Genomic DNA, 27,200 nt, shown 5'->3' on the forward strand with positions numbered 1-27,200 from the left:
CGGCAGGGCGGCCGTCGCCGCAGCTGGAGGGGGAGGCGGAGGAGGAGGAGGGAGAGGAGGAGGAGGGGGGGGAGGAGGACCGCGCGGGGACGGGGGAGGGGGAGGAGGAGGAGGAGGAGGAGGCGCAGGAGGGGGCGGCGGCCTCTCCAAGTTTGCCGGGACCTTGCGCCCAGGCAGCCAGGGAGGCGGCGGCCGCCGGGGAGGCCGGGGCTGCGCGCGGGCCGGGGCCGGGGCCGGGGCTGGGGCTTGGGCCGGGGGCCGGGGCCGGGCCGGGGGCGTCGGGGCTTGGGGGCTGCTCCCGCATCGGCCTCTGCGCCCGCGGCGGCCGCGGCCCCCCTGGGCGGGACTCTGGGCGCTGCGCACCCGCCGCTGCCCGGCCCATGTACTGGAAGCATGAGAGCGCGGCCCCGGCGTTGCCCGAGGGCTGCCGGCTGCCGGCCGAGGGAGGCCCCGCCGCCGACCAGGTGAGCGGGAGGGAGGGCCGGGCCGGGCGGGCCGGGTGGGCTGCGGCGCGTCCGAAGCCGTCTGGGGCGCGCGGGACGCGGGGACGCGGTCTCCGAGTGCCGGGGGATCTCTCCGAAAAGCGCCTTCGCCTCGCCAGGCACGGCTGCGTCCAGGGGAGGCCGGGCGGGTCTGGTCCGCCGCGGAAGCGCCGACCGCGCCGGGGCGCACGGGGGTGGCGACGGCCATGGCGAGGGCTCCGGGCTCCCCTTGGCGCGCGGGATCCCGGGCGCGCCGAGGGGCCGGCTGGTGCGCGCGGGGTCTCCCGCCGTCTCTCAGTCTCTGTTTCTGTGTGTGCGTCTCTCTCTGGGTCGACCCCGGCTCGCTCAGGCTCTCCCCGCGCCTGTCCCTCCAAGGGCGCCCGGCCCCGAGCCGCCGCGCGCGCGCCGACGCTCCCAGCGCGCAGCGTTTTCTCTTTTTCCTCCAAGGCCTCCCCCACCGCCCCTCCATCTCCTTTTTCTTTTCTTTCTCGCTTTCTCCCTTTTCTTCTCCCTTTTTTGCATTTTGTGCCCAGAGGAGGAACGGGGAGCGAGGGAAGGAGGGGGTGCAGGAGGAAAAAATTCGATTTTTAATTACTACCATTAAAAAATCAAATTTGCAATTCTTTGGGCGGCCTGATGGATCTCCCTGATTGACAGTCGGAATTGACACTCTGGCTACCTCTTATCTTGGGCATTCACGACAATTTCTAATTGCAGGTAGTTTGTGTGTGCGCGCGTGTGTTTTTCCCCCCTTCCAGGCTGGGATTGCAAGGGAACTAAGCGATTACTTCAAGAGCCACGGGTTAAGTGCAGGCAGAGGGGGAGCGAGAGGGAAAAATCCAATCCAAATTCAAATTGCTTCATTAGACAGACACCGCTTTTGTGGGGAAGGGCTTTAAATGCCCACTACAAAGTTAGCGCGCATTGTTCCGCGCGCGTTTATATAACGGGCGCGGGAGGCGCCGGGCGCAGGCTGAGGGGAGCCAGTGGTGCCGCCGCCGCCGCCGCCACCGCCTGCCTTCGCCCCCTCCCCAGGTGATGGCCCAGCCCGGGTCCGGCTGCAAAGGGACCCCCCGCTGCCTGGAGGGGACTGCGCCGCCCGCCATGGTGAGTGTGCCCGGCGCGCCAGCCCTGGGGTCTGGCCCGCCAGAGATGCCCAGCCGCTGGGGAGCCGCTCTGGGCCGGGAAGGAGGCTTGGGGCGCCGGGACTGGCTCCTCCTGCCCGCTCGGCCCTCGCCCTCTGCTCCTCGAGCCCACCGCGCGGCGTCCGGGGGGCATTTCGTTGTCGGTGGGTGCGCCCCTGAGCCTACCCCCGGCCCCGTTAGCATCCGCGGCTGCCGGGGCGCTGGGCTCCGGGCTCCGGGCTCCGGGCTCACGCTGCCCGCCTGTCCGCGCCCCTGCAGGCGCAGTCGGACGCCGAAGCCCTGGCGGGCGCTCTGGACAAGGACGAGGGCCGGGCGTCCCCCTGCACGCCCAGCACGCCGTCCGTCTGCTCACCGCCCTCCGCCGCCTCCTCCGTGCCCTCGGCCGGCAAGAACATCTGCTCCAGCTGCGGCCTCGAGATCCTGGACCGCTATCTGCTCAAGGTGCGCTCGCTCGCTCGCTCGCTCTGGCCTAGCCTGGCCTGTGGGCGCATTGGGGCGTCGGGGTGGTGGGCGCAGCATGCCGTGTCGCCTCTAGACCCCGCCGCTTCTCTCCGCGCCCCCCAGAGGCCCCCACCCTTCGCCACTACCCCCACCCCCCGTTTCCAGTCTGGGGGGTGAAAACGGGCCAAGGATTTCTTCCACCTCCCCAAGAGAGCGCGTCCCGGCTGCGGAGGGAAACTGGGGAGCCCCTCGCAGCGCCGGAGCCGTGGCGTCGCGCCTGCGAATGAGAGGGGAGGCCGCACTTCCCCTGCCCCAGCCCCCCACTCCGCCCGCCCCGCACTCCACACTGAGCCGCCCCCCACCCCCTGCCCCCCCCCCCAGGTCAACAACCTCATCTGGCACGTGCGCTGCCTCGAGTGCTCCGTGTGCCGCACGTCGCTGCGGCAGCAGAACAGCTGCTACATCAAGAACAAGGAGATCTTCTGCAAGATGGATTATTTCAGGTAGGCCCGAGGCCGCCCGGGGTCCCTGGGTGCGGAGACTCGAGTCCCGGGGGCGTCCGCACGCCCTGCCCGGGGGCCTCGCGCGCCACCACCACGGAGATCCAAGCCCCGCGCGCCTGGGCGCACGGCGAACCTTGGGGTCCAGCCCACTCTCGCTTTGGCCCGCTTCGCCGCCTGCCCCTCGTGTCGGGCTCTGCCTGTCTCGCGGGCTCCTGGCTCCGAGCTCATGTGCCCGCCCGCGTGGGGCTCCGACACCCTCAGCTCGGACCCTCCCTGCCCGGTCCTATTCCAGCCCGAGCTCGGGCTGCAGGGCAAGGCCGGTGCCCACCACCCCAGGCTCCCCAACTCCTTTGCCGGTGGCACAGCCAGTCTCTCCGCGTTGGCACCATCCTAGGCTGAGCCCCAGCTCCGCTGGTTCTGGCAGGCCTGTTGAAGGTCCAGCCTCACCTCGAGGGGTCTGTCTCGGGTTCTTTTCCAAATCCCAGTCCCAAATTGGGCGTCCGGCTCAGGCTCAGCTTAGCCCTGTGGCATCTTTGCAGTGTTGCGTTTCGATTTGGGGGCCCTGTGCCAGTGCCGGGTGGCGGATTCAGTCCCAGCTCCAGCGCAGTCTGGGGTGGGGGCTGAGATTTAGGTCTGGTGCACCAGAAGAGAAAGAGCTACCGCTGCAGGCCGGCAGGCAGGGCCTTTCCTGAGGTCCATCTTGGGGTGCCATCTCTGCACTACGGAGGCTGCCCATCAACACCTCCTGAGGAGCACCCCGCTTAAACTTGATCGGGCCCTGAGGTCAAGGTCACTGCGAGGTCAGGGGGCAAAGCTGCAACGGATATGGCAGAAGCTGAGCCTGCCCAGAGACCCAGCCGCCAGAACCGTGGAGGAGGAGGATAGTGGGGTAGGAGACACGACTCGCCTGTGGTGGTTTTTCCCCCAGTTTTTCCAGCCAAGTGGAGAAAGCTTTTCGCCCACCTTATTCTCAGGTTCCCACAACTGTCTTTCCCACCTGGCTTCATTCCTCGTGGGAAAAGTGTCCCCATGCTCAGAGAGATGCCTCCTCCGGGGTGCATCTTAGCAGAGGTTGGGGCTCGGCTGGTCTGCTGCATCCATGACCAGGATGTGCACCTTCTGGACTCTTCCATGTGTAGGCGGATGGGGAAGGTGCTCTGGGGATCCAGCTGGGGAGGGGGTGTCCTGAGCGTGTGAGGTAGGGGACCTGCTTCACCAAGCAAGTGTGGGCACAGGCGGTGGCTGGGCATGCTCCTTTAGGGCAAGTTTTTTATTTGATGTGTTTGGGGGATTGAGTCTTTTCTCTGTGAAGGTTGGAGCTTGGCTCCTGAGAGAGAGAAAGCCAGGCAGTCACAGGTTCTGAGAACTGAACAGGATCTGAGGAGAGGATCTGAGAGGAGGATTACGAATTCCTCCCATTGCCTGTTCTCTGAGCCAAGGCCAGCAGAATGTGGATTGGGGCTTTGTGGTGTGAACTTTGGCCCTGTGTATCGTTGGCCAGCGGTTGTGTATCTGATCCCAGGGTGCCGTGAAATCAAAGAGTGATGTCCTCCACACTGTCCCCTCTGACTATTGGCTGGCCAGGGCAGGGATAGGAGGCTGGAGACCTGCCTCTTCACTTCCCTGCATTAGACCTGACTCCGGAGCTTGAAATGTGGAGAAAAAGACAATTGCTATTGTGGGTGTCTCTTGTACTCCCAGGCGAGCTAGTGCCAAGGCCCCAGCCTGGGGAAGGGTGTAGGATGGTGTCTCCTAAAGGGAAAGACAATGAGCCTTGTAACCTGGTGAGCTCTATCAGCCCACATCTCCACACGCCTTTCCAGCTCATTCTAGACAGAGCTGTTTCGCATGCTGTGCTTGGCTGGACTCGCAAGGCTTATCAAAACTCAGGCTCCCACTCCATTGCTCAGCACCTTCCTTGGCTCCGGGGTTCCCTTCCCTTTGTGCTGAGCCTCCCCTTCCATCGTGATGGGGTGAAGACATGGAGAAGCAGCGCTTGGTTCCTTCAGGCCAGCAGTGGATCACTGTGTGACCGTGGGCGCGTCACTCCCTTTTGCTCATCCTCTCGAAAGAATCTAGAAAGCCATGGCATGAAGGAAGGTCCATGGAGGCTCCTGGAAGTAGCCTGTGGTCTGGGTGCCATGCTTGTTTTGTTTTGTTTTGTTTTGTTTTACCATCCTTATTCTGGACAGTGACCTAACTGGGGACAATCCCTTGCTGGATTGCTTGAAGAGGAAGGGGAACTTGCTGTTCCTGGACTCCTGGTTCTGAGCGTTCCTTCCCAAGTGCTCTGAAAGTCAAACTGAACCGGGTTTGGGGAGGGGAGGGGGGAGCACAAGAACTGTGGTGTGGCTGCTCATCCCCACCCCACCCCCACCAGGTCGCCCTGCAGGCACAACCCATCCCTGGCTGCCCCACCTGTAACAAAAATAATCAAAGCCACAAGAAGGGAAAGGGAAGCCCTGGCAGCGCCAGGCAGGACTCTTGTCTGCTCCGAACAACACCCAGGCTCCGGGGAGGGTCTGAACTGAGGCAAGGGTGGGGAGCACCCCTCTCCAGAGCTGGGGGTCCATGAGGGGCCAGGCCCTGAGACAAATTCTGTTTCCTGAAGCTCAGACTCAGAGCTCTGTAGGGTGCAAACTGGAGTGTTTGAAATAGAGCAAAGCCAAGATTCTCACAGGGAGAATAAGGAGTTGGATGGGGAGCTGAGTTCTCCTTTTTTTTTTTTTTTTTTGGTTTTTGGTTTTTGGGCCACACCCGGCATTGCTCAGGGGTTTCTCCTGGCTGTCTGTCTGCTCAGAAATAGCTCCTGGCAGGCATGGGGGACCATATGGGACACCAGGGTTCGAACCAACCACCTTTGGTCCTGGATCGGCTGCTTGCAAGGCAAACGCCGCTGTGCTATCTCTCTCCTTTTCTGCCAGTCTTTGACCTATGTCTCCCCCATTGTCCCTTAGACCCTTCAATGTCACCTGGCAGCTGGTGCTGGTTGGAGGTTCCAAAGGTGCCCCAAGGGTGCTAGCAAGAGGCTTTGGAGTGGGGTGGGGGAAATTCAGAGACCTGGTTCTGCCCCTGCCCTGATTTAAATGCCTTGTTGGGAGGTTTTGCTTCATCCCTGTCTGTGTGCCTGCCTCAGTGTTTCCAATTCTCCCTAATCCGCACAGGCACCTCACCAGTTCTTTTTTTTTTTTTTTTTTTTTTGTTTGTTTGTTTTTTTGGTTTTTGGGCCACACCCGTTTGACGCTCAGGGGTTACTCCTGGCTATGTGCTCAGAAATCGCCCCTGGCTTGGGCGGACCATATGGGACGCCGGGGGATCGAACCGCGGTCCTGATCCTTGGCTAGCGTTTGCAAGGCAGACACCTTACTTCCAGCGCCACCTACCCGGCCCCTCCTCACCAGTTCTTATGCCTTCTGCCAGATTCCTACGTCCGCTCTACCCCCCAAGCCCTAGCAAAAACAAGACAGAACCTGGGGAAAAAAGCAAGAGACCCATCTGGAGACAGTGACTGTGTGTTGTTCTGTTTTCTTATTATTTTCTGCTAAGATCTTTCTTCCTTTCTATTTTCTTTGGAGAAGTGAAGCAAAGTCCCAGGCAAGGATTGGGTGGGGTTTCTTTGGGGGATGAAGTTCCTTTTGGTGTTTATAACTCCAGTGTGCTCAGCAGCTCCACCCCCAGATAAGCACCTCCTGCCCACTGCCCCAGGACCTGCAAATGTCACCCTCACCCCCAAATAGGGCTCCTTAGGCTTCCTGAAGCATTGCACCCCTGTGTCCTGGGAAGGCCAGTGTCCCTAGAGCGGAAAGGGACAGATTCAGGGTCACTTGGAGGGGGTGGGGGAGGGGAAAGGAAGAGGGAAAGGGGGCGGAGAACTCCTGTTATCTGAATGTAAGGAGCCCCCTAAACTAGGACTCTGTTAACCCTATTCAGGCTCTATCTCATTGAATCACCACTCCAGTCTCAGATCCTAACCCCCACATTAGAGAAGGGGAAATCCAGGCTCCAGGGTTTTAGAACTAATAAGTGGTGGCGTCTGAGGAAGCCCCCCTCACGCCTGGGTCTAAGTGGTGGCGTCTGAGGAAGCCCCCCTCGTGCCTGGGTCTCAGTGTCCCAGGTGAGCTATGTCCACGCCCTTCAGGCTCCTGCCCAGTGGCTTCCGGCAGTCCAGCAGCATCCTCCGTGTAGGGTGCAAACTGGAGTGTTTGAAATCGAGCAAATCCATCTGGGCGTTTGGCTCGCCTGGGTGGATGCAGGGAGCATGCGCACAGGGGTGTCCTCAGAGACCTGTGACAGGAACAAGGACGTGGGGGTCAGGCCACCTGGTCTCCTCCTATGCCTGGGACCTTGGGAGCAGGGAGTCAAGTGTTCAGTGCCTCTCCCCTCGATTCAAACCCAATTCAGACCCCCTTCCTGAAGTTGCTGTCCCAAGTCCTCATCCTGCTCTGGTCTTCCTAGAGCCCCAAAACCTGTATGGGGGAGAGTGGGGGCTCCAGCGGGAGAACCCCCTCCCCCTCCCCCAAGAGTCCCCGGGGAAAGGCAGTGCTGGGAAGCGGCCCCCCACCTCGGCACAGAGCTGGCCGGCAACCGCCAGCTGTTGGGGGACAGATGTTGGGGGGAGCTTAGAGTGGAGTTGGGGAGGGGCCTCTGGCCGGGACCTCCGTGGCGCTGGGCGTTTTAACCTCTTAATTGCTGGTCTGTTTCCTTTTCATTCGCGTCTTCTCTTAGAGGATAGGAAGGAATGGGAGGGGAAAGGAACCCAAACCCCTAGCTTGCCTTCTGCAAGTCTCGGGTCATCAAGGGAACATGCCAGGCAAAGGAAGGCTGGTCTGAGGGGCAGCAGCTCGACTCCCTGGGCTTTTCCCCATAAAAATGTGCTTTTCCAAAGCGTGCAGAAGAGGGTCGCCGCGCTCAGAGGGAGGGATCAGAGAGAAACTTCGGGGTCCCGGGGTCCCTTCTTCTAACGGATGATTACGGAGCGCTTTTGGAGTTGGCTGGCGGGACGAGCGTGGCCTGGGCAGGGGCGCAGCAGCCGGGCACGACCGGCACGACCGACGTCTCTGCTTCGTGCTCGGAGAGCCTGGAATCTCCAGCTCGGCGGGGCGTGCTCCCCTCTGGCGTCGGCCCTGCTGTCCTTTGCGCCTTCGCCACGCGAAATCCCGGGAATCTGGGGAGCAGGGGGGTTAGGCGGCGGTGCTGGTGGTTCCTCCGAATCGCTCCCCAACGCTCCTTCCTGGAAGTTTCGTTGTCTCCGCTCCACGATTTCGCTGCTCCCGGAATCCGGCAGCTGCGCAGCGAACGCGTCCATCGAACGCTACTAGAATCTCGGTGCGCAAAACTCTCCCTTTGGCCCTGAGTGTTGGCACAGACCCCTGCCTGGGTGGCGGGTACTCTTCGCGGCAGCCCGGAAGGTTCCCCAACCGTGTGCTCTTCCTCGGGATCCCCGCGCCGGGCTGGTTTCGTTGACGCGGGAGGGAGGGGATCCTGGGGCTGGAGGGACTCGTGGAGAAGTGTCACTGGGATGTGGTCGCCACGCTCCACTTGGAGCACTGGGAGAGAACTGAAGGGAGGAGCTGAGTCTCAAAGTGCCAGGAGATCTGGGGGTGACCTCCAGGAGGTGCATGAATTGGTCTTTGGCTTTCTTGGGGAGTTTGAGACCGCAGTCCAGAAGCCTCCTGGCCGCATAGAGCCAGGACCTTCCTCCCTTGGCCCTGTGGGCCCCAGTCCTTGGCATACATTCCTCCCAGCCCAAGAGCTGCCTTCCAATAGAGCCCCTTCCCATCTATGCCAGTTCAGCTCAGCTCCTTCGAGTGGGGTTTGGTCTTTAATGTTCCTTAGGGTCCACCCAGCCAGAGCTCACTCTACCTGTGGCCTTGGGCAAGTCACCTGCCCGCTTGCACATTGCATGCCAGAGTCCCTACCTCCAACTGCTGAAGAGAAAAGCAGTGGGGGACCTTCACGGGGTGCCACAATGAAGGGCTCCTACTCCAGGCTCCTTCCTATCTTGACTGGGCTCTGCACACACCTGCTAGCTTCTTTCTACGCTCCCAACAACCCAGACACTGCCAACAGAAGGGACCGTTATGGGTGGGTGAGGAGCAGGTTTGCACCAGCTGAGCAGACTTGCTTTCCTCTGCCCTTTCCTCGTGTAGAATTCAAGACCTAAGTTGAGGAAAGCCCAGTTAGCTGGATGAAGAGATGATGAATGTGCCCAAGCTATAGAGTTGGCAGAGGTACTCCGAGCAACCTCTGTGAACTGGTCTCCAAACTCTAGTGAAAGCCCCCCCTCTCGCTGACTGTCTTGATCCCCATAGAGTAGTGCTGTGAATCCTTCTGGGGTGTGAGCTGTTTAGTCCAAGTCTGTGTTGCCTGAGGACAGTTGTTTCTTGCATTAGTCAAAGTGGTCAGGACTGTAACCAACCAATGGGTGCGTTGACTGGCTGATTCCTCAGGCCACAGGCTCCTGGGTTGGAGTGGAGGGGCAGCTTCTGGGATCCCAAAGGCAAGTCTTCTGGGTGGGGCCAGCCTTCCAGGGTAGCAAGGGGATCGGAGCAAGTAGCCTGTCATTTACCGAATGCAAGAAGGAAATGCTGCAATAGTTTCAGGAGTGAGTGGGTGCCTAGAGTTGGGAAAGTGCCATGGGGGGGGGACCTAAAAGCCTGCCCCCCCTTGATGCAGGTTACTATTTGTTAGAGAGTCTGTGGTCTGTTAGGCTTTGCAAAGCTCCTGGGCAGAGATCCTGAGGAGAGAGCTAAGCCAACAAGGATTTGAACAGGAGATGGGAGGGCACTGGATCCACTCTGCAGTCTGGGAGGCAGCTTGCTGAACATGGGAAGGGCAGGCTGAGAAGGTTGGGGTGGAGACTGGGGGATCCTGACCGAGGATGCAGGAGAGGAGATGATGGGTCCCCAGATACTTCAGAAAGGGGACTTGAAGAGCCTGATTATGGGTCAGTTGTGGGAGTGCAAAGAAGGATTGAATAGAAGGGATTGAGGGACTGACGAAGCACAGATCTTGGCTTCAACGTTTGATGGGCTGTCTTCAGGACACAGTCACCACATTCCCAGAAATCCTGGTGTGAGCCGGAGGAAACAGGCTTGCAGGGAGGGCCATGGTGAATCGTGCCCAGAACAAACCTTCCTCAGCGCTCAGGCATCAGAGCCTGAGCTGACTCAAGCAACTGGTGAAGCCTGTTTTTTTTTTTTTCTGCTGCTTCCCAGCAGCGGTCTGATGGTAGAGGTGCTTCCAGTCTAATAATGGTGGGGGCAGAAACACCTAACAGCTACAGCACTAGGGGAAGGAGACAGTTGATCTGTTGGTTGTGTTTGTCTTTTTATTAGTGTTAGAAAGGCATGTATTTCTAGAGTCTGAGGCCAGCTGGGTATTATTTGAGCACAAAGCACTAAATAAATTCAAATTTGTAGCCACTACTGCTGGGCAGGGTATATGGGCTCTCAGAGGAATCAAATAATTTGTGCAGGGTCACTCGGCCCAAACGTGTCTTCTCTGGTTCTTCAGAACTTCAGGCTTCTCTTCAGTGGTGACAGTTTATTCATCTGTGGAGCCAGACTGGCTTGGGAACGACCTTGGGAAAGTTTCCTGACCTCGCCGGCCCGCAGTTTCCTTACCTGCACAATCAACGTAAAAACTTGGAACTTTATTGGGCATATGATAAGAGGGCAAAAGGGGGGGAATCTATTATTTCTATTATCATAGTCTCTCTAGTAAGAAAGGTCTTAATAAGCAGATTGATGTGAAATCGAGTTGCAAGTCAGCCTTGGAAAACTTAGAAAAGAAAGAAAGTTAAAACAACAATAGCAACAACACCAACTCCCACTTTCTAGGTGGGCCTTGGCGCGCGCCGGGGGTGAGTCTGGGGTAGGGGACCCTGAGCGCCCCGGGATTTGGGAGGTGGTCTCACCCTTCTCCTCCCGCTCCCTCTCCGCAGCCGCTTCGGGACCAAGTGCGCGCGGTGCGGGCGGCAGATCTACGCCAGCGACTGGGTGCGGAGGGCGCGCGGCAACGCCTACCACCTGGCCTGCTTCGCCTGCTTCTCCTGCAAGCGGCAGCTCTCCACGGGCGAGGAGTTCGGCTTGGTGGAGGAGAAGGTGCTGTGTCGCATCCACTACGACACCATGATCGAGAACCTCAAGAGGGCCGCGGAGAACGGTACCCACTCGGCCCGATTGCGCCTCTGCCCGCCCGCTCCTCTCCCACCCCGTCCCGGGCCCGCAAACCCTGCGCTCCAGCCTGGAGGGAGCCCTGGGGATCGCCACCCAGAGGCGATGGACGTGCGGTGTGCGGTGGAGCCGCGCGCCCGGCTCGCGCCCAGGCTGGAGTTGGCTAGAGATGCGGCCACTGAAAAGGGAGACTTTGAAATGCGTAAAATGGGCTGAGGAGTGAGGGTCGGGCATCTTCTCAAAGAGCAGGGAGCCAGCCGCGTGGGAGAGTTAGGAGGTACCGACAGAATGGAGCAGCCCAGCGTTCTGTAGCGCCTGGAACAATTCCTCCAGCTGCCCGGGACCTTCTTGGGCCAGGCCCCGCGGGGTTAGAGGGGTAAGGAGACCCAGTACCACTCCCACTCCGGCTGCTCCAGCTGGAGACCAGGGCCCGGAGTTTCTTTTGCAGCTGGGAGGAAAGCGACCTTGGCTTCTGGAGAGCCTTCCTGGGGTTTGTCTCTGGCATGCCCGGGTGGGGTGGGGTGGGGTGGGGTTGGGGTGAGTGTGGAAGAAACATCCTTGCCTTGCCAGGCGGGCCACAGTCTCCTCTTCTAGGCAAGACCAATGTTGCACTAGAAAGATTCCTCCAGCTTTCTGTCTCTGATAGTGGGGTTTCTCCCCAAAGCACATAGATCCGGGTCCTGCAGCTCTGGTGAGGGCTGGGAGGGAGAAGGGGAGGCTGGAATGAGGGCTGCACCAGACACTCCAGTCTGGCTGCCAACTTCCCTGTAACATGGTTACTTCATGAGTTCGTAGCATCACCTTAGGAGGTAGCGAGCACCCCTCCCTGTGGGTGTAGCGGTGGAAAAACAGGCGCAGGCTATCTGCACGGTGCAAGTGCTGTGTTAGAGGTCACCCTGGCTCAGAAGCCATCTTGGCATCCTGTCCCTTCCCCAGCCCGGAGCTCCAGAGCCCCTTCACCTGGCCCAAGATCAGGCTCCCTCCGTTTGCCTTACCAAGGTACAGGGTAGTCCACCCATTCTTGTCTCTTGCGACATTCATACCAGAAAGTGCCTGCCCCACGTCCACGATCTCAGGGCGTGATGCAATGAATGGAGGGGACGCTTATAGGGATGCCATGAAGTTTTACCTGCAGCAGTGGGCCAGTAGGCAGTAGAAACCTGGGAGTTAATCCTCCCTTATCAGTGACCCCAAATGCACGTGGACCAACTGGGAAACCCAGCCAAGCTGAACTCCGATCCTGCCCTGCAGGGAAGCTTGAAGACAAGTGCTCTGAATAACCTCCACTGACTTTGCTGCATTGTTGTAAAACAATGCAGTTGTTTTATTTCTTAAATTTGCAAATACATTGATGTGGAGGGGAGAATGAGACGAATTGGTTTGGGGGGGGGGAGAGAGACAAAAATAAAGATTGCTCCAAATACCACTACCCCCTATATTTTAGTGTATCTTCTCAGGTTTTTAGGTAGGTATATTGAAGTGTTTTTTTCTCCCTCAACATAGTATTTTTCCTAATTACAAAAACAAATACAATAAATTGAGAATAGCGGTGGAATCGCTGATGACTTCTACTTTCTTGCTTATGCTTATCTGAAAATTTGATTCTGAGTTTTTAATAAGGAGTTTGGAAATAAATTTAGCATGACTATTAAGGTAATATCCGTGAGAAGAGAATAATTAATATATTCCAGTTAACAAAATCAAACTTATAAAGTGTCTTAAGAGGATTGTAAAAGATTCCAGAATTAGCTATATTGCAAGAAACGTCGCAATTCTGCCAGACGACCACCGCCAATTCCTTCTGTAGATCTTTCCAGCCTTTTTTATTCTACCTGTTGTTTTTTCTTGTTTAGTTTTTACAATATTGTTAAGGATCACGGTTCTGTACCCTGCATGCTTCCCCTCTGCCCCTGCGGGGCCTGTTGTAGCTTAGGATAGCCCAGTTTGAGGCACCGGAGTCAGCGCCCTGAGAATTCTAGTGGAAAGGTCGAGCGCTCTCTCTGAGCCTCGGTTTCCCCCGCTGTTAGGTGGTGAGGATCACGCCGTCCGCCCTGGGGGAGGTGAGACTTATTTAAGATTCAGACCAGATAAGGGAAGCCTCTGTGCCAGAGCAAAAGGCCCTTCCCGGTGGCGACGGAGCGCAGGGACCTGAGCCCCGCGGGATGCCCCTCGGCAGCCAACCCGGCTCCTGACCCTTTCCGGGACCAGCTCCCCGTCCCCGTCCTTTCCAGGCTGCCACTAGAAGAGAGGGGGACGTGGACAGCCTCTTGTGTCGCCCCCAGGGAACGGCCTCACGCTGGAGGGGGCAGTGCCCTCGGAGCAGGACAGTCAGCCCAAGCCGGCCAAGCGCGCGCGGACCTCCTTCACGGCCGAGCAGCTGCAGGTACCCGAGCGCGCGGGCGCGGGGGGCGTGGGAGTGGCCTGGGGCGCCCCGGGGCGGAGAGCCCGCACCCCAGGAGGACGGGGCGGAGCTGCGGGTGCCCGGGGCGTGGCCTCCGGGCCGTTGGCGCCCATTGGGCCGGGGTTCGAGCCTCACCGCCCGCCCGCAGGTGATGCAGGCGCAGTTCGCGCAGGACAACAACCCCGACGCGCAGACCTTGCAGAAGCTGGCGGACATGACGGGCCTCAGCCGGAGGGTCATCCAGGTGCGATGGGCACCCAGGGGCAGGGTCTGGGGGCATCCAGGGGCAGGACCTGGGGCTCCCCGGGGCGCGCCCCACCCCGTGCGGGGCCAGCTTGGAGACGCGCGTCCGTCTCCCGGGGCGCACGGGGAGCGCGCAGACCCTGGGTCCCACCGCGGGGGTCCGAGCCCTTCCGAGAGGCTGAGGGGCCCGAGGCTGTCGTTGCAGGTGTGGTTTCAAAACTGCCGGGCGCGGCATAAAAAGCACACGCCGCAGCACCCCGTGCCGCCCTCCGGGGCGCCTCCGTCCCGCCTGCCCTCCACCCTGTCCGACGACATCCACTACGCGCCCTTCAGCAGCCCCGAGCGCGCGCGCATGGTCACCCTGCACGGCTACATCGAGAGTGAGTGGGCGCCACGCGGCAGTGGAGAGAGAGGGCGCGGGGTGCAGGGGGGTGTGGACAGAGAGGGACCCTGGGGGCCGCTCGATGCGGAATCGTGAAGCTTGGAAACTCGATTCTGCCCTTGCCGTAAAGAATGGCCAAGCAAGCACCCACCCACGCGGAGCCAGGAGCAGGGGGCGAGGGAGAAAGCGAGACAGATGGTGGGTGGATGACGGAGCCTGCTTTCTGGTAGAGAGAACTTGGAGCAAGAAGCCAAGGTGACCCGCGCCTGTCCAGTTTTCACAGCTGTGCGCGCATAGGAGCAAGGGGCAGTCGATGAGCGCCCGGGGATGGACCGCTGGCAAGTGGGGCGCCGGAGGATGGTCAGGCTTAACTTGAGGCGAGAGAGGGCAGCTTCCATTGCAGCGCCACAGAGGAAGCCGAAGGAGACAGAATGCGCCCTTATGGTTGAATGTAGGGGTGCATGACAGGGGGATGGCGTGCTCAGAGTTCTGTGATCTTGGACAGGTCACCAAAACTTCACCAGCCTCAACTTCCTCATCTGGAAACTAAGATGTTAGTTGGTTCCTGGCTGGTAGAGTCCTAAGGCTGAATGTAAGAGCTGGAGCAATAGTACAGTGAGCGGGCACTTGCCTTGCATGCGGACAACATGCGTTCGGTCACTGGTATCCCATAGGGTCCCCACTGACCTCAGGAGTGACACCTGACTATGACCCCCCCTATAAAAAGACTGCATTTAGGGCCCGGAGAGATAGCACAGCGGCGTTTGCCTTGCAAGCAGCCGATCCAGGACCAAAGGTGGTTGGTTCGAATCCCGGTGTCCTGGTGCCTGCCAGGAGCTACTTCTGAGCAGACAGCCAGGAGTAACCCCTGAGCACCGCTGGGTGTCCCCCCCCCCAAAAAAAAACAAAAAAAAATGAAAAAGACTGCATTTAGAAATATATTTTCGTATTCTGGGCTCCATATAGTACTTTTGGGGGATAGGGACTACCCTCGGCTGTTCTCAGCCAACAGGAGGGGTCAGTTTAAAGTCTGGACCTAGTGGTACTGGGGTTCCTAGTGGAGCCAGGGTTGAACTTGAGGCCTCCTGTATGTAAAGCTGCATTTCAGCCCTTTGAGAGATCTCCCAGGCTGGCTCTGCGCTCAAAAGTCTTTCCTGGCAGACTAGGGGGCCATATGGGATGCCAGAAATCAAACCGAAGTCGGTCTGGGGTTGGCTGAGTGCAAGGAAAACACCCTACCGCTGTGCTTTCGCTACGGCCCCACATACATATATGTTATGGTGCCAGGGGTCAAACCTAAGGCCTCACACATGCCAGCCACATGCTTTGCCAATGAGCCCTGTCCCCAACATGGTAAATGTTTCTTAAGTGCCCTTCTGTGTGCTAGGCCCTGAGATACAACAGAGAAGAAAATAGTTGAAAGTCTGCTGCTCTTACAGCCCCCATTTCAGATTGGAAGGGGGCGGAAAGATGATAAATGGTGAAGGATTTCTGGAGGGAACAGGATGACTCTTGACAGAATATGAGCAGGCATTGATGGCTAGTTTTCTTTTTGAGGCAGTTTCCATTGATGGCATCCTCAGAGATGACACACCTAGAGAAGCACCATATTCACCAAATAATTATCCCACACCATGGTTTGTAGCCACACCAACACTGTTAAAAAAGGGCCCGGAGAGATAGCAGCCGATCCAGGACCAAAGGTGGTTGGTTCGAATCCCGGTGTCCCATAGGGTCCCCCGTGCCTGCCAGGAGCTATTTCTGAGCAGACAGCCAGGAGTAACCCCTGAGCACCGCCGGGTGTGGCTCAAAAACCAAAAACCAAAAAAAAAAAAAAAAAAAAGCTTCGGGGCCGGGCGGTGGCGCTAAAGGTAAGGTGCCTGCCTTGCCTGCGCTAGCCTTGGACGGACCTCGGTTCGATCCTCCGGCGTCCCATATGGTCCCCCAAGCCAGGAGCAACTTCTGAGCACATAGCCAGGAGTAACCCCTGAGTGTTACCGGGTGTGGCACAAAAACCAAAAAAAAAAAAAAAAAAAAAAAAAAAAGCTTCACACAACAATTGAGCCCCCAGTTTTGGCCAAAGATTGTTGGCATAAAATTTGTGAAGGTTATGCAGTAAAAAACTATAGTAGGGACCATTGCATAGCCACAAATCCTTTGTCCTATGCCAAGTAGGTGTGTGTGTGTGTGTGTGTGTGTGTGTGTGTGTGTGTGTGTGTGTGTGTGAGAGAGAGAGAGAGAGAGAGAGAGAGAGGTGAGAGAGAGAAAGACAGAGACAGAGACAGACAGACAGACAGACAGACAGACAGACAGACAGAGAGATAGAGAAGCTATGCATGTGGGTGGTGGTCTAGGTTCTATCCCCAGCTCCGCTTGTTCCCCAAGCATAAGAGTTGAATGTAGGGGCCAAAGAGATAGCACATCGGTAAGGCATTTGCCTTGCATGCAGCCAACACAGGATGGACAGTGGTCTGAACCCCAGCGTTCCATATGGCCCCCCGAGCCTGCCAGGAGTAACCCCTGAGTGCCGCTGGGTGTGGCCCTCCCCAAAAAAGAGTTGAATGTAGTCCCTGAGTGCTGTTGCTGTGACTCCCCCCAAAAACAAACAACCCCAAGATTCCTGTCTTCAAGCAGTAGTGTTAAATTAGATCATTGACTTATCTTCTGCAGCATTTCCTCAGTGCTGTTCATTTTAGCAGCTTTCGGGTTGGGGGTGGGTCTTGATTGGCAGTGTGAAGGGTATAGTGTCCTGCCTAGTGCATCAGGTGCCCACCAGAAGCCAAACCCTTTTTGTGCTCTTGGTGCCTGAGCCCGCTGCTCAAGTGGAGAATTTTTGCTCCCTTTGCTTTCTGTGCAATGGCTTTAGCTGCTCAGAGCCTGTGACACATCTAGTTCCTCTGAAAGATTGCAAGGACCAGAAGCTTTCTTGGTTCCAGAGGACAACTTGTGCTGGGTCTAGGACTGGGGCCATGGCCTTTGGGGTTGGCCAGGATTCTGTCCACGTTTTTTGGTTGGCCTGCTGAACCTTCTTGTGATGCCTTGGACTAGGACTCCTTCCTCTTTACCTTGAGGTGAAACCAACCACCCTTGAGGTTGGTCCAGGATATGCTGAATATTGGGCCCATCATTCCTATTTTGCAAGACTCCAGGTCATCTCAGCATTCTGCTTTGTGGTTAATTGAAGTTGTGAGCTGTTGAATTTTCTGAAGATATTGCACTAGGAACTTGAAATGAATTTTATTTTATTTTTTTTTGGGGGGGTGCATACCTGGTGGTGCTCAGGGGTTACTTCTCAGAAATCACTTCTGGTGGGCTCAGGACACCATATGGATTGAACCAGGGATTGAACCTGGGGCATCCATGTGCAAAGCAAACACCCTACCTGCTATCACTACCTCCTATCACTCTGCCCACAAGAGTTTTAGAATCAGAAAGGTGACATTTTCCTTTATATCTATTATATTTATATCTATATTTATAGATATATTTATACCTATAAAGGGCAGAGAATCTTAATTTCCTGCATCTGCACAACTTAGAATCTAACGGGGAAGGAAATTTGGTTTTAGAGCCACATCTACCTGTTCTGGGACTATTCCTGGCCCTGTGGTTAGGAGTAATGCTTGGCAGAGCTCCGGGGACCATGTGTGATAGTGCCAGGGACTCAAACCCAGGTTGTGGTCACCACAGCATGTAAGGTCAGTGTCTTACCTGCTATATTGTCTCTCTGGCTCCTCAGGTTACATTTTTTTGGTGACTGCTGGCTATGTGCTCAGAAATCGCCCGTGGCTTGGGGGACCATTGGGATGCCAGGAAACCAAATCGTGGTCCGTCCTAGGCTAGCATGTGCAAGGCAGATGCCTTATGCCCTGTGCCACCGCTTCGGCCCCTCAGATTAGAGGTTATTGTTTTTTTTTTTGTTTGTTGTTGTTGTTGTTGTTGTTTTTGGCTTTTTGGGCTATCCCCGGTGACTCTCGGGGTTACTCCTGGCTACATGCTCAGAAATTGCACCTGGCTTGGGGGACCAGATGGGACTTTGGGACTTTTGAACTGTGGTCTATCCTAGGTCAGCATGTACAAGGCAAATGCCCTACCACTTGCGCCACTGCTCCAGCCCTCAGATTAGATTTTTAAAATACTTAGGAATCAGCTTCTAAGAACCTGAACCCATACAATTTTCCATGTAATGTCAGGCTATTTGTGAAGACCCTAAATTTGATACCTCCCATTTGTGCTGGAGAGATAGGTCAAAGGACTTGAGCTTAGAGCCAGAGTGATAGCACAGTGGGTAGGACACTTGCCTTGTACACAGCCAACCCAGGTTTGATCTCTGGCATCCCACGTGGTCCCCCAAGCCTGCCAGAAGTCATTTCTGAGCTCAGAGCCAGGAGTAATACCTGAGCGATGCCACGCGTGCCCTCTCCAAAGGACAGGAGTGCATGCTTTGCAGACAGGAAGGTCCAGGTTGGATGTTCCCCCAAAGTAGTGCCAGAGTAACCTCTGAGGTAAGGTGTCTGCCTTGCAAGCGCTAGCGTAGGACGGACTGCGGTTCGATCCCCCGGTGTCCCATATGGTCCCCCCAAGCCAGGAGCGACTTCTGAGTGCATAGCCAGGAGTAACCCCTGAGCATCAAACGGGTGTGGCCCAAAAACAAAAAAACAAAAAAAAAAAACAAAAAAAAAAAAACAAAAAAAAAAACAGAGTAACCTCTGAGTACAGAGTTAATAATCCCCGGGGCCGGAGAGATAGCGTGGAGGTAAGGTGTTTGCCTTGCATGCAGAAGGATGGTGGCTCGAATCCCGGCATCCCACGTGGTTCCCCGCACATGCCAGGAGTGATTTCGGAGCATGCAGCCAGGAGTAAAGGAGTAACCCCTGAGCGCCACCGGATGTGACCCCAAAACCAAAAATAAATAAATAAAATAAATAAATAAATAAAAAAGGATAATTCCCAAGTATTGCCACGCATACCTCCCAAAAGTAATCCCAGCTTGGATATCAGAAGTGGGCACATATGTAAGACCCTAAATTTAATCCTTGGTCACCACTGTAACCTTCATAAAAGCCCCCAGTTTGTATAACTGTGTATGCGTGCATGTACCCAGTATTGCTAAGGCTACTCCTGGCTGTCCTCAGGACCATACGTAGTGCCAGTGGTCAAACTGGAGGGAACTATGTGCAAGGCAAGAGCCTTACTTCACTTAACCCATGAACTATCTCCCTGGTTCCCTGTCTACACTTCCATACAGTTCCTTTATTCTTCAAGTGAGGGAGTGGGGGCTCAGAAGGACACGCTATCTGTGGACCGCAGCTATAGTGCAGTGGGTAGTTGCCTTGCACGTGGCCAGCCCTGGCACCCCACATGGTCTGCTGAGCACCATCAGGAGTGACTCCTGAGCTGAGTCAAAAGTAAGCCCTGAGGATCCAGAGAGATCGTACATCAGGTAGAGTGCTTGCCTTGCATGCCGCTGACCCCAATTCCATCTCAGCATCCCATATGGTCCCTGAGTAGACAGCCAGGACTGAACTTTGAGCACCACCAGGTGTGCAAATATCAATAACAAACAAACAAAAAATAAAGGCATGTTGCTTTGTCCCAAGTTCCTTTCCCAGGATAAGTCTTTGCTCAGGACTCCTTCCCACTATAGCCAGAGTATGAACTGTAGGGAAGAGAGACATGGCCAAGAGACTGATAAAGACCAGCCACAAACCACCCTCACTCCCAACAGTTTGAGATGTTGAAGGTTATAGAAATTCACTCAATTTATGGGGCCGGGCGGTGGCGCTGGAGGTAAGGTGCCTGCCTTACCTGCGCTAGCCTAGGGCGGACCGCGGTTCGATCCCCCGGCGTCCCATATGGTCCCCCAAGAAGCCAGGAGCAACTTCTGAGCGCATAGCCAGGAGTAACCCCTGAGCGTCACAGGGTGTGGCCCAAAAAAAAAAAAAAAAAAAGAAATTCACTCAAGAAACACGTAGATGCACAATGAGTGCTTATTGTCAGTTTGCCTCGTTTTAGGACTGGAAATCCTCCTAGTCAAAAATCTAGAAACACGGGGCCCGAGAGATAGTACAGCGGCGTCTGCCTTGCAAGCAGCTGATCTAGGACCCAAGGTGGTTGGTTCGAATCCTGGCGTCCCATAGGGTCCCCCTGTGCTGCCAGCAGCTATTTCTGAGCAGATAGCCAGGAGTAACCCCTGAGCACCGCTGGGTGTGGCCCAAAAACCAAAAAAAAAAAAAAAAATCTAGAAACACAAAAATCTCCACCCTTGCTGGAGCTCATTATCGAGTTGACAGAGCTGCGTCATGGCAGATAAGAAGAAAATGGGGTCGGGAGATGGTCCAAGGACTAAGGAGAACACCCTCTGCCTGTGAGACTGGGTTCAGCCCCCAGCATTGCATGATTCCCTCCTGAAGTGCGTGAGCACTGCCAGCTGTGATCCAAAAATCCCCAAACCAACCAAATAAAACCCCAAAGGAGGATCACTGGAGGATGGGAAATGCCGAGGGGAAGGCAACAGGACAGGAAGGGCAGGAAGGAAGCAGGTGCTGGTGTGAGTCACAGTTGTCCTTTAGGGTGGTCTTAGGAGAGTGGCACAAAGGTGAGGGGTGGAGAGAGAGCCCAGCAAGGAGGGTTACTCGCTTGCATATGGCCAACCCAGACTCAACCCCTGGCATCCCTTATAGTCCCCCAAACCCCAGCAGGAGTGATTCCTTGAATGCAAAGTTAGGAATAAGCTCTGGGCATATCTGGGTGTGGTCTCCCCCCCAAAAATAAAAAGCAAAACAAGAAATCAAGCAAAAAACCCAAAACAACAACAAAAACTAAGACTAGGTACCTTGAGTGCAGAGTCCTGAAGAGGCGAGTGTGAGGGGGTCTGTCCTGGGTTCCAAGTCCACCCGCAGAGTGGGAGTTTTGAGTATGAACACAGAGTAGAGTGTGTCTCCGTGAGGCTGACAGTGTCAGCTGCCCGTTAGAGATGAACGTGTGGCTGCCACTCTTGCTGATGGTGGGCCGAGGGTCACCATCCAGTAAGTGGCGGGATGATCCAAGTCCTCGGACACCCACTGGGGCCTGTGCAGGAGGCAGGGGATAGGTTCAAGGCATTTTCTCGTCCGCAGGTCAGGTCCAGTGTGGGCAGGTGCACTGCCGGCTGCCTTACACAGCACCCCCGGTCCACCTCAAAGCCGACATGGACGGGCCACTCTCCAGCCGGGCCGAGAAGGTAACTGGAGCCTGCTGGGGTCTGGGAGCCTGGCTGGCCTGCCAGGGTGGTTCTCGGGGCTCAGGTAGACTTCCCCTGTTTGAGGCAGCTCTCTCCATTTAGCACACTCAGATACCATCATGGAGCAGCTCTGGTCCCTGGGGTCCCTCACTCAGTGGCATTGATTGAGCAGTGGCTACTTCTCATGTGTTTGAGCATCTAGTCACCCCCAGGGACAGGCACAAAGACAAGGAAAGCTGCCCTGGTCCCTACCAGACCAGTCTGGCTAGGGCAAGAAGGCACTCATGTTACCTCCCTTATCTATAGCCCTCTGACCCCATACTTTCTTACTGCTTCTTCCTCTTTTTTTTTTTGTCAGTGCTGTGTGTTGGAAGTGGGGCCAGAAAGATGGTACTGTGGGTAGGGTGCTTGCCTTGCAATAAGGCAAACCCAGGTTCGATCTCCAGCTTCCCATATGGTCCCCCCCAGTACTGGCAGGAGTGATCCCAGAGCACAGAGCCAGGAGTAAGCCCTGAGTATAGTGGGTGAGGCCCCTAAATGAAATAAAACTCTTGACTATTGGGAGTGAATTGCATGCCAGGGGGTCTAGAAGGCAAGCTGGTGGGCCCCTCAGTGAACCCCTATCTCTGGCTAGCTCAGGCCTGGGGACTGATTCCTATAGGTGATCAGGGCATATTTCTGAGCCCTGGGACCCTTGGTTTTTTGTTTTTTGTTTTTTGTTTTTGTTTTTGTTTTTTTTCTCCAACCTTTGTGCAGTTAAAAGAAGAGGGAGTGGCTCTGGGCAGCAAACTCCAAAAGCCTCATGAAGTTTGAGGGGCCCTGTCTGAGACAGCCTCAGATTTGAGAAGTGTCCCCTCTTGGGTCCGTGCATGAAGGAGAGACCATGGGTGTTAAGTCATTCACTTCCCTTGGGTTCAGTCCACTCTGACCCTCCCTGGGTCCCTGGAGATGAGAGAAAGAGCAGATGGGATTCAGCGATTCCAGTGTGTGTGTGTGTGTGTTTGTGTGTGTGTGTGTGTGGTGTGTGTGTGTGTGTGTGGTGTGTGTGTGTGTCTGCCTGCCTGCCTGCCTGTCTGTGTGTGTGTGTGTGTGTGTGTGTGTGTGTCTGCCTGCCTGCCTGCCTGTCTGTGTCTGTGTGTGTGTGTGTGTGTGTCTGCCTTCCTGCCTGCCTGTCTGTGTCTGTGTGTGTGTGTGTGTGTCTGTGTGTGTGTGTGCGTGCGCGAGGGAAGTGTCAGCAGGTCAGAACAGGAGCTGAAGAGGGGTGCAGTGTTGAGGAGCCTGCAAGGAGGGCTGTGTGGGCACCCACACCTGCAGGCTGAATCAGAGCTTGGCAGGTTCAGAGGAGTCACCGAGACTCAAGGGGACCTTTGAGCTGGCCTGTAGGTGGGGGAGTCTGAACCTTAAAGGGTGGGGATGGGGACCCGGGAGGCCTCTCAGAGACACCCCCAGACACACTTCAAGGCAGGGCTCAGGCCTTGTGACAGCCAGAAGATGAAGACAGGGAGCTGCTAAGCATAGGGGCCTTTGAGCCAGAGAGCCTCAGAGATGGTACAGGACATGTCCAGCCCTTGGGGGTGGGCAGGAGGGAAGGCTCAGCTAGGGCATAGACCATGGTCTGGGGTATGGTACCCCCCCAGGCAGGGCCACACCCCCTTGCTCTGCCCCAGCTGAGTGCTTGCTGCATGCTGGCCATCCTGGGGAAACAGGCAAAGCCTCATTAGATGGAGGGTTCGCGAGATCCTGCGGTGCTCCATACCAGCTTCCCACGGGGCTGGAGACACCCCTCTGAGATACCTTGCAACCATCCAGTGAGGCCAGCAGACACAGGCCATCCCTGCTCTGATGGCTGCTGCTTTGTGCCTGCAGGAGAAGGAGATTCAGGCTCTCTATGACCTGGCCAGTCCAGGGTGCAACCAATGTGGAGAATGAACAGGTCAATTGATGGCATCGGTGCCCCCTGAGGTTACACTGTGCGCTCTGGTCGCCCCCTCACGTCTCCCTGACAGAAGCCAAGGCCCAGATGGAGCAACAGCTTCTGTGTGAGGGAGGAGCATTCCATGTTGTGGGCGACACTGGCCTTCTTGTTGTGTGAGCCTAGCCACAGAGCCACCCTGGCCTGACTTCCTACCTTCATAGTTGGCTCTAGAACTGCCCAGGATTGCTGGCATAACCCTCTCCCACTCCACCTTTCAGGAGCTGCAGCAGGACAGCAAGGGCAGCTGCACCCAGGGGGACAGGGCCATTGAGACGAGGCATAAACTTGGCCTTGAGGCCTGATGCTAGGGAGTGAGGAGCTCTAAGAGGACAAAAAGGAGACCAAAAGGGCCCTCAGGAGAGAGGAGAGGCCACTGGAAAAGCCAGCCTGGGGGCCCTGGGTGTCAGGAACCGGAGGTGTTCATGTGGCTGAGGCACAAAGCTCTCAGAACACTGGGCCCAGAGAGCAGGAGGCTGGGCATGATGTGGAGGGCCACTGGGAATATGGGGAGCCTTTTCTCAGGGAGATTTAGCACCGACAATCATGTCTGGTGCGGCCTGAAGGACGAGCCAGCCTGGGGCCTGGCAGGGGGCTGGCCTGGGGCCGGGATGCTGGGCCCAAGTTCTGTCTTGCTGGGCCCAGCTCCAAGTTCACATCCAGCAGCTCTGTGTGGTGTCTCCTCCCTCCTGAGCATGTGCCCACTCACTGTCAGGCTTGTCTGCCTGCTGACAATGGCCTTTGTCCACATATGGCCCAGCGGAGGCCTGCTGGGTCGTGTAGGCAGGCAGGGGATTGTGGACTTCTCCAGGTCGGGTCTAACTCTGCTCAAGACTGGCCTGGCCAGGAGAATGGGCCTGCAGGCCTATGGGGGAACAGCAGCACCCTGAACCCCCGACACAGCCCTATCTGTTCACATGCTTGCCTGAGACTTCCCAGAACCAGGTCCCATCCTGGCCACATCTCAGCGACCTGTGGTTTGCGTGCTTGGGCAGCTGTTGGTCAGGACAGACCGATCAGCCAGCGATCAGGTGGGGAGGCGGAGGCCACAGTTGTCCCTTCTCAGAGACCTTCTCTTTCGCCAGTCTTCTAGCTGTTCCTGGCTCTGAGGCTAGAGAAAAGCATTGGCTCTGGTGGAGGGAGGTGAGATTGTGAGAGCTCAGGGGATGCAGGCTTTCTATCCCTGCCCCATCACCTCCTCCTGTGAGACCCAGGAGCTCTGTATCTGGGTGGACAGAGCGGGAACGAGGGTCCTTTCTGCACCCACCATCCAGCTGAGAGCTGATGCTGTGGCACCTGCAGAGTCTCACACAGAGCCAGGGTGTGGCTGTGCTCCCACATGAGACGGTGCTCTTGAGTGCAGATTGTACTCACACATAGATGGTGCTTCCCCATGTAGGGAGGCTCTCACGTGCAGAGAATGCTTCCATGGGCAAGCACTGCTCCTGAGCATAGACAGTGCTCTCGTGTGTCTCCTGCATGCAATCTGTGCTTCCGCGGGCAGGTGGTGCTCCTGCACGCAGACAGTGCTCACGCGTTCAGGCAGTGCTCTTGTGCAAGTTAGTGCGCCCACGTGTATAGTCCCATTCATAGGCAGTGCTGCTATGTTCAGTACTCGCACATACAAGAAGTGGTCCCTGTGAGGGCCACCTCCTCCTGGAACCCATCTGGGCAGATAACATTCCCAAACAGAAAACAGTAGCCAGACCCTTTATTCTCCTGTCACTGAACTCTGGATAGGCACATCCTGCTTGCCTGTCACCCGTGGCCTGCATTTACATCATCAGCTGTGTGGGCAGCTCCCAGAGGCTGGCCAGATGCTTTATATATATATATTATATATATATATAATATATATAATATATATATATATATATATATATGTATATGAGGGAGCAGGCAAGGGGCAGAGGCCCTGATCAACTAGACTTGCAGGGGTCCTCAAACTTTTTAAACAGGGGGCCAGTTCACTGTCCTTCAGACTGTTGGAGGGCCAGATTATAGTAAAAACAAAAATGATGAACAAATTTCTATGCACACTGCATAGATCTTATTTAGAAGTGAAGAAACAAAATGGGAATAAATACAATATGTGGCCCGCGGGCCGTCGTTTGAGGACCATTGAACTAGAGGAAGCACCTCCTTGCCAGGAACTCTGGGCTGTGCCCCTCGAAGCACCTGCTCTGTTGCTTGCTGTGCCCATGATCACGGTGGGTTTGGGAGGCAGAAACCATGTGCACACCGGCCCAGTCTGCCAGCCCGCTCTGCTGGCTTCTAGCTGCTGCCATGAGGCTCTGAGACCCAGGGCCCTTCCTGCTTAAATGGAGGTCGTTGTGGGGGGCTCCCTGGTGGGATGGACATGCAGCTCCACACACAGTGCCAGGAGCAGCCGTGGTGCCCAGGAGACTTGGCTGAGAGGGGCTTAGTAGTCTGAGGAAAGAGGCTCAGGGAGGGCACGAGAAGTGCCCGACACCACACAGTCTGTCTGTGATAGAGCAGGGGAGGAATATGCACAGCAGTGCTCAGGGCGTCCTCCTGGCTCTGTGCTCAGGATCTCTCCTGGTGGTGCTCTGGGGATCATATTAAGTGCTGGGGATGGAGCTCGGGTCGGTTGCATGCGAGGCAAGCACTTTCCCCGCTGTGTTATCATCTCACTGGCCCAGACCTAGGATTTGAACATGGGCCCCATATGACCACCACGCTCTGAGACCTGGGTTGGGGGCTGCTGGCAAGGGCTGGGGTGCATCTCCCAGCTCAGTGCTCTCCTCTGACCTCATCTTGCAGGTCATCCTTTTCCAATACTAAGGCTGCCATCAGCACTTCCGCATCTGTCCGCAAGCACCCGAGAGCTGCCCCTCAGCCACTGAAACATGGGACACAAGCCGCGGCCAAGGGACCCGCTTGCTCCACCGCCACTGATGTCCTGCCCCCTGCGCCCGGCCCTCCCGTCCTGCAGAGAACCAGACCCCTCCCAGGACCAGTGCAGAGCGCCTGGAAACTTGGAACCAGGGTGAAAAGAACAGCCAGTCCCCGCTCCCGACCCCCTCCGTCCCCCCATCTGGACCGGATCCTCTTTTAGCAGCAGACCATGACCGCAGAAGGCCGACTTGAGTTGTGGGACACCACTGGGCTTCGTGGGGACAGGGTTTCCTCCTTCCCACGGTGGCCTTTATTCACTGCTTCCTGGGAACCATCTGACAGTCCCCCCACCCCGTGTCATCCATTCCCTGGCTTTTGTCTGGAAAGCTCCGCGGTGTTCGTGGGCTGGCCCCCAAGGAAAGCCGTCTTCTGGTTTTATCATTTCCATGTGTCTGGTTCTGTCAAGTTCATTCTGAGAGAGAAGAAAACACTGGCCGGCTGAGAGAGGCCCGAGAGGGCAGAGAGAGGCGCCTGCACAGACCAAACAGTGTGTGTGTGTGTGTGTGTGTGTGTGTGTGTGTGTGTGTGTGTGTGTGTGTTGGGGGGATCGAGGTCTGGGCTGGCGTGGAAGTTGAGTTGTGGCCTGCGGTTGGGCTTGTCTCTAGCTGAGGTGGTGCCACGCAGAGAGGGGATCCGAGCGAGGACATTCCTGAATGTTGGGACAGTGAAGTTGGGGACCCCCCCCCCGACACCTTGCTGAGAGTGGTGGTTAGGCCCGATCTTCGTGGAGGACACTCCTAGGGGAACCGGGGGCATAATCACCAGAAGAGGATTACTTTGGATCCAGCTGGGAGTCGAGATAAAGGGTGCCTGTCACTAGGGTGAAGTCTCAGCCCCCCAGTACCAAGGGACTCGCCCGTCCCCTAGCCTGCTGCCACTCTTTCACCCCAAAACAGAAGGGCTCAGAGGGCAAGGCCATGCCTGGTATTTCCAGAGGGCGCCGTTTCCCCCAGGCCTACCCTGGGATTCGAGATCTGCCCTGTTAGCACCCCTGATGCCTTTCACAGTGAGGCTCGATTTGGCCTAAGCCCACACTCCTGCGGGCACGTTGACTTTTGAAGGACAGGGAAAGCGAGTTCCTGACGCAGCAGGATCTGCTACCCCCCCCCCCCATTGGCCCCACAAACTCCCATGGCAGACATCACTGAGCAGTGGCCACTGAGCCTGCTGGGGCTTTTGGGGTCCAAATGCTGCCATGTTGTCTGTGATTCTTGCTCTGGGCGTATCCCAGAGAGGAACCCACTTTCTTTCCTTCTGAAGGTGGTTCCAGTTGACTCAGGGCGAAGAGGGGCCCCCTCAAAACGGGGAGCCCA

General features: G+C 56.6%; 1 protein-coding gene across 1 annotated transcript; it reads left to right on the top strand.

Moving 5' to 3' along the window:
• Positions 1 to 380: 380 nt before the first annotated feature.
• On the top strand, positions 381 to 25,773 carry LHX6 (LIM homeobox 6). The gene is made up of 10 exons (XM_049773073.1): positions 381 to 464; positions 1,518 to 1,589; positions 1,886 to 2,068; positions 2,450 to 2,571; positions 10,517 to 10,737; positions 13,031 to 13,131; positions 13,298 to 13,393; positions 13,598 to 13,772; positions 20,893 to 20,996; positions 25,753 to 25,773. The coding sequence occupies exons 1-10, from the start codon at positions 381 to 383 to the stop codon at positions 25,771 to 25,773; spliced, it is 1,179 nt and encodes a 392-aa protein (XP_049629030.1).
• Positions 25,774 to 27,200: the final 1,427 nt, after the last annotated feature.

Source organism: Suncus etruscus, chromosome 5 (assembly GCF_024139225.1).
Source record: "Suncus etruscus isolate mSunEtr1 chromosome 5, mSunEtr1.pri.cur, whole genome shotgun sequence".
Taxonomy (NCBI): Eukaryota; Metazoa; Chordata; class Mammalia; order Eulipotyphla; family Soricidae; genus Suncus; species Suncus etruscus.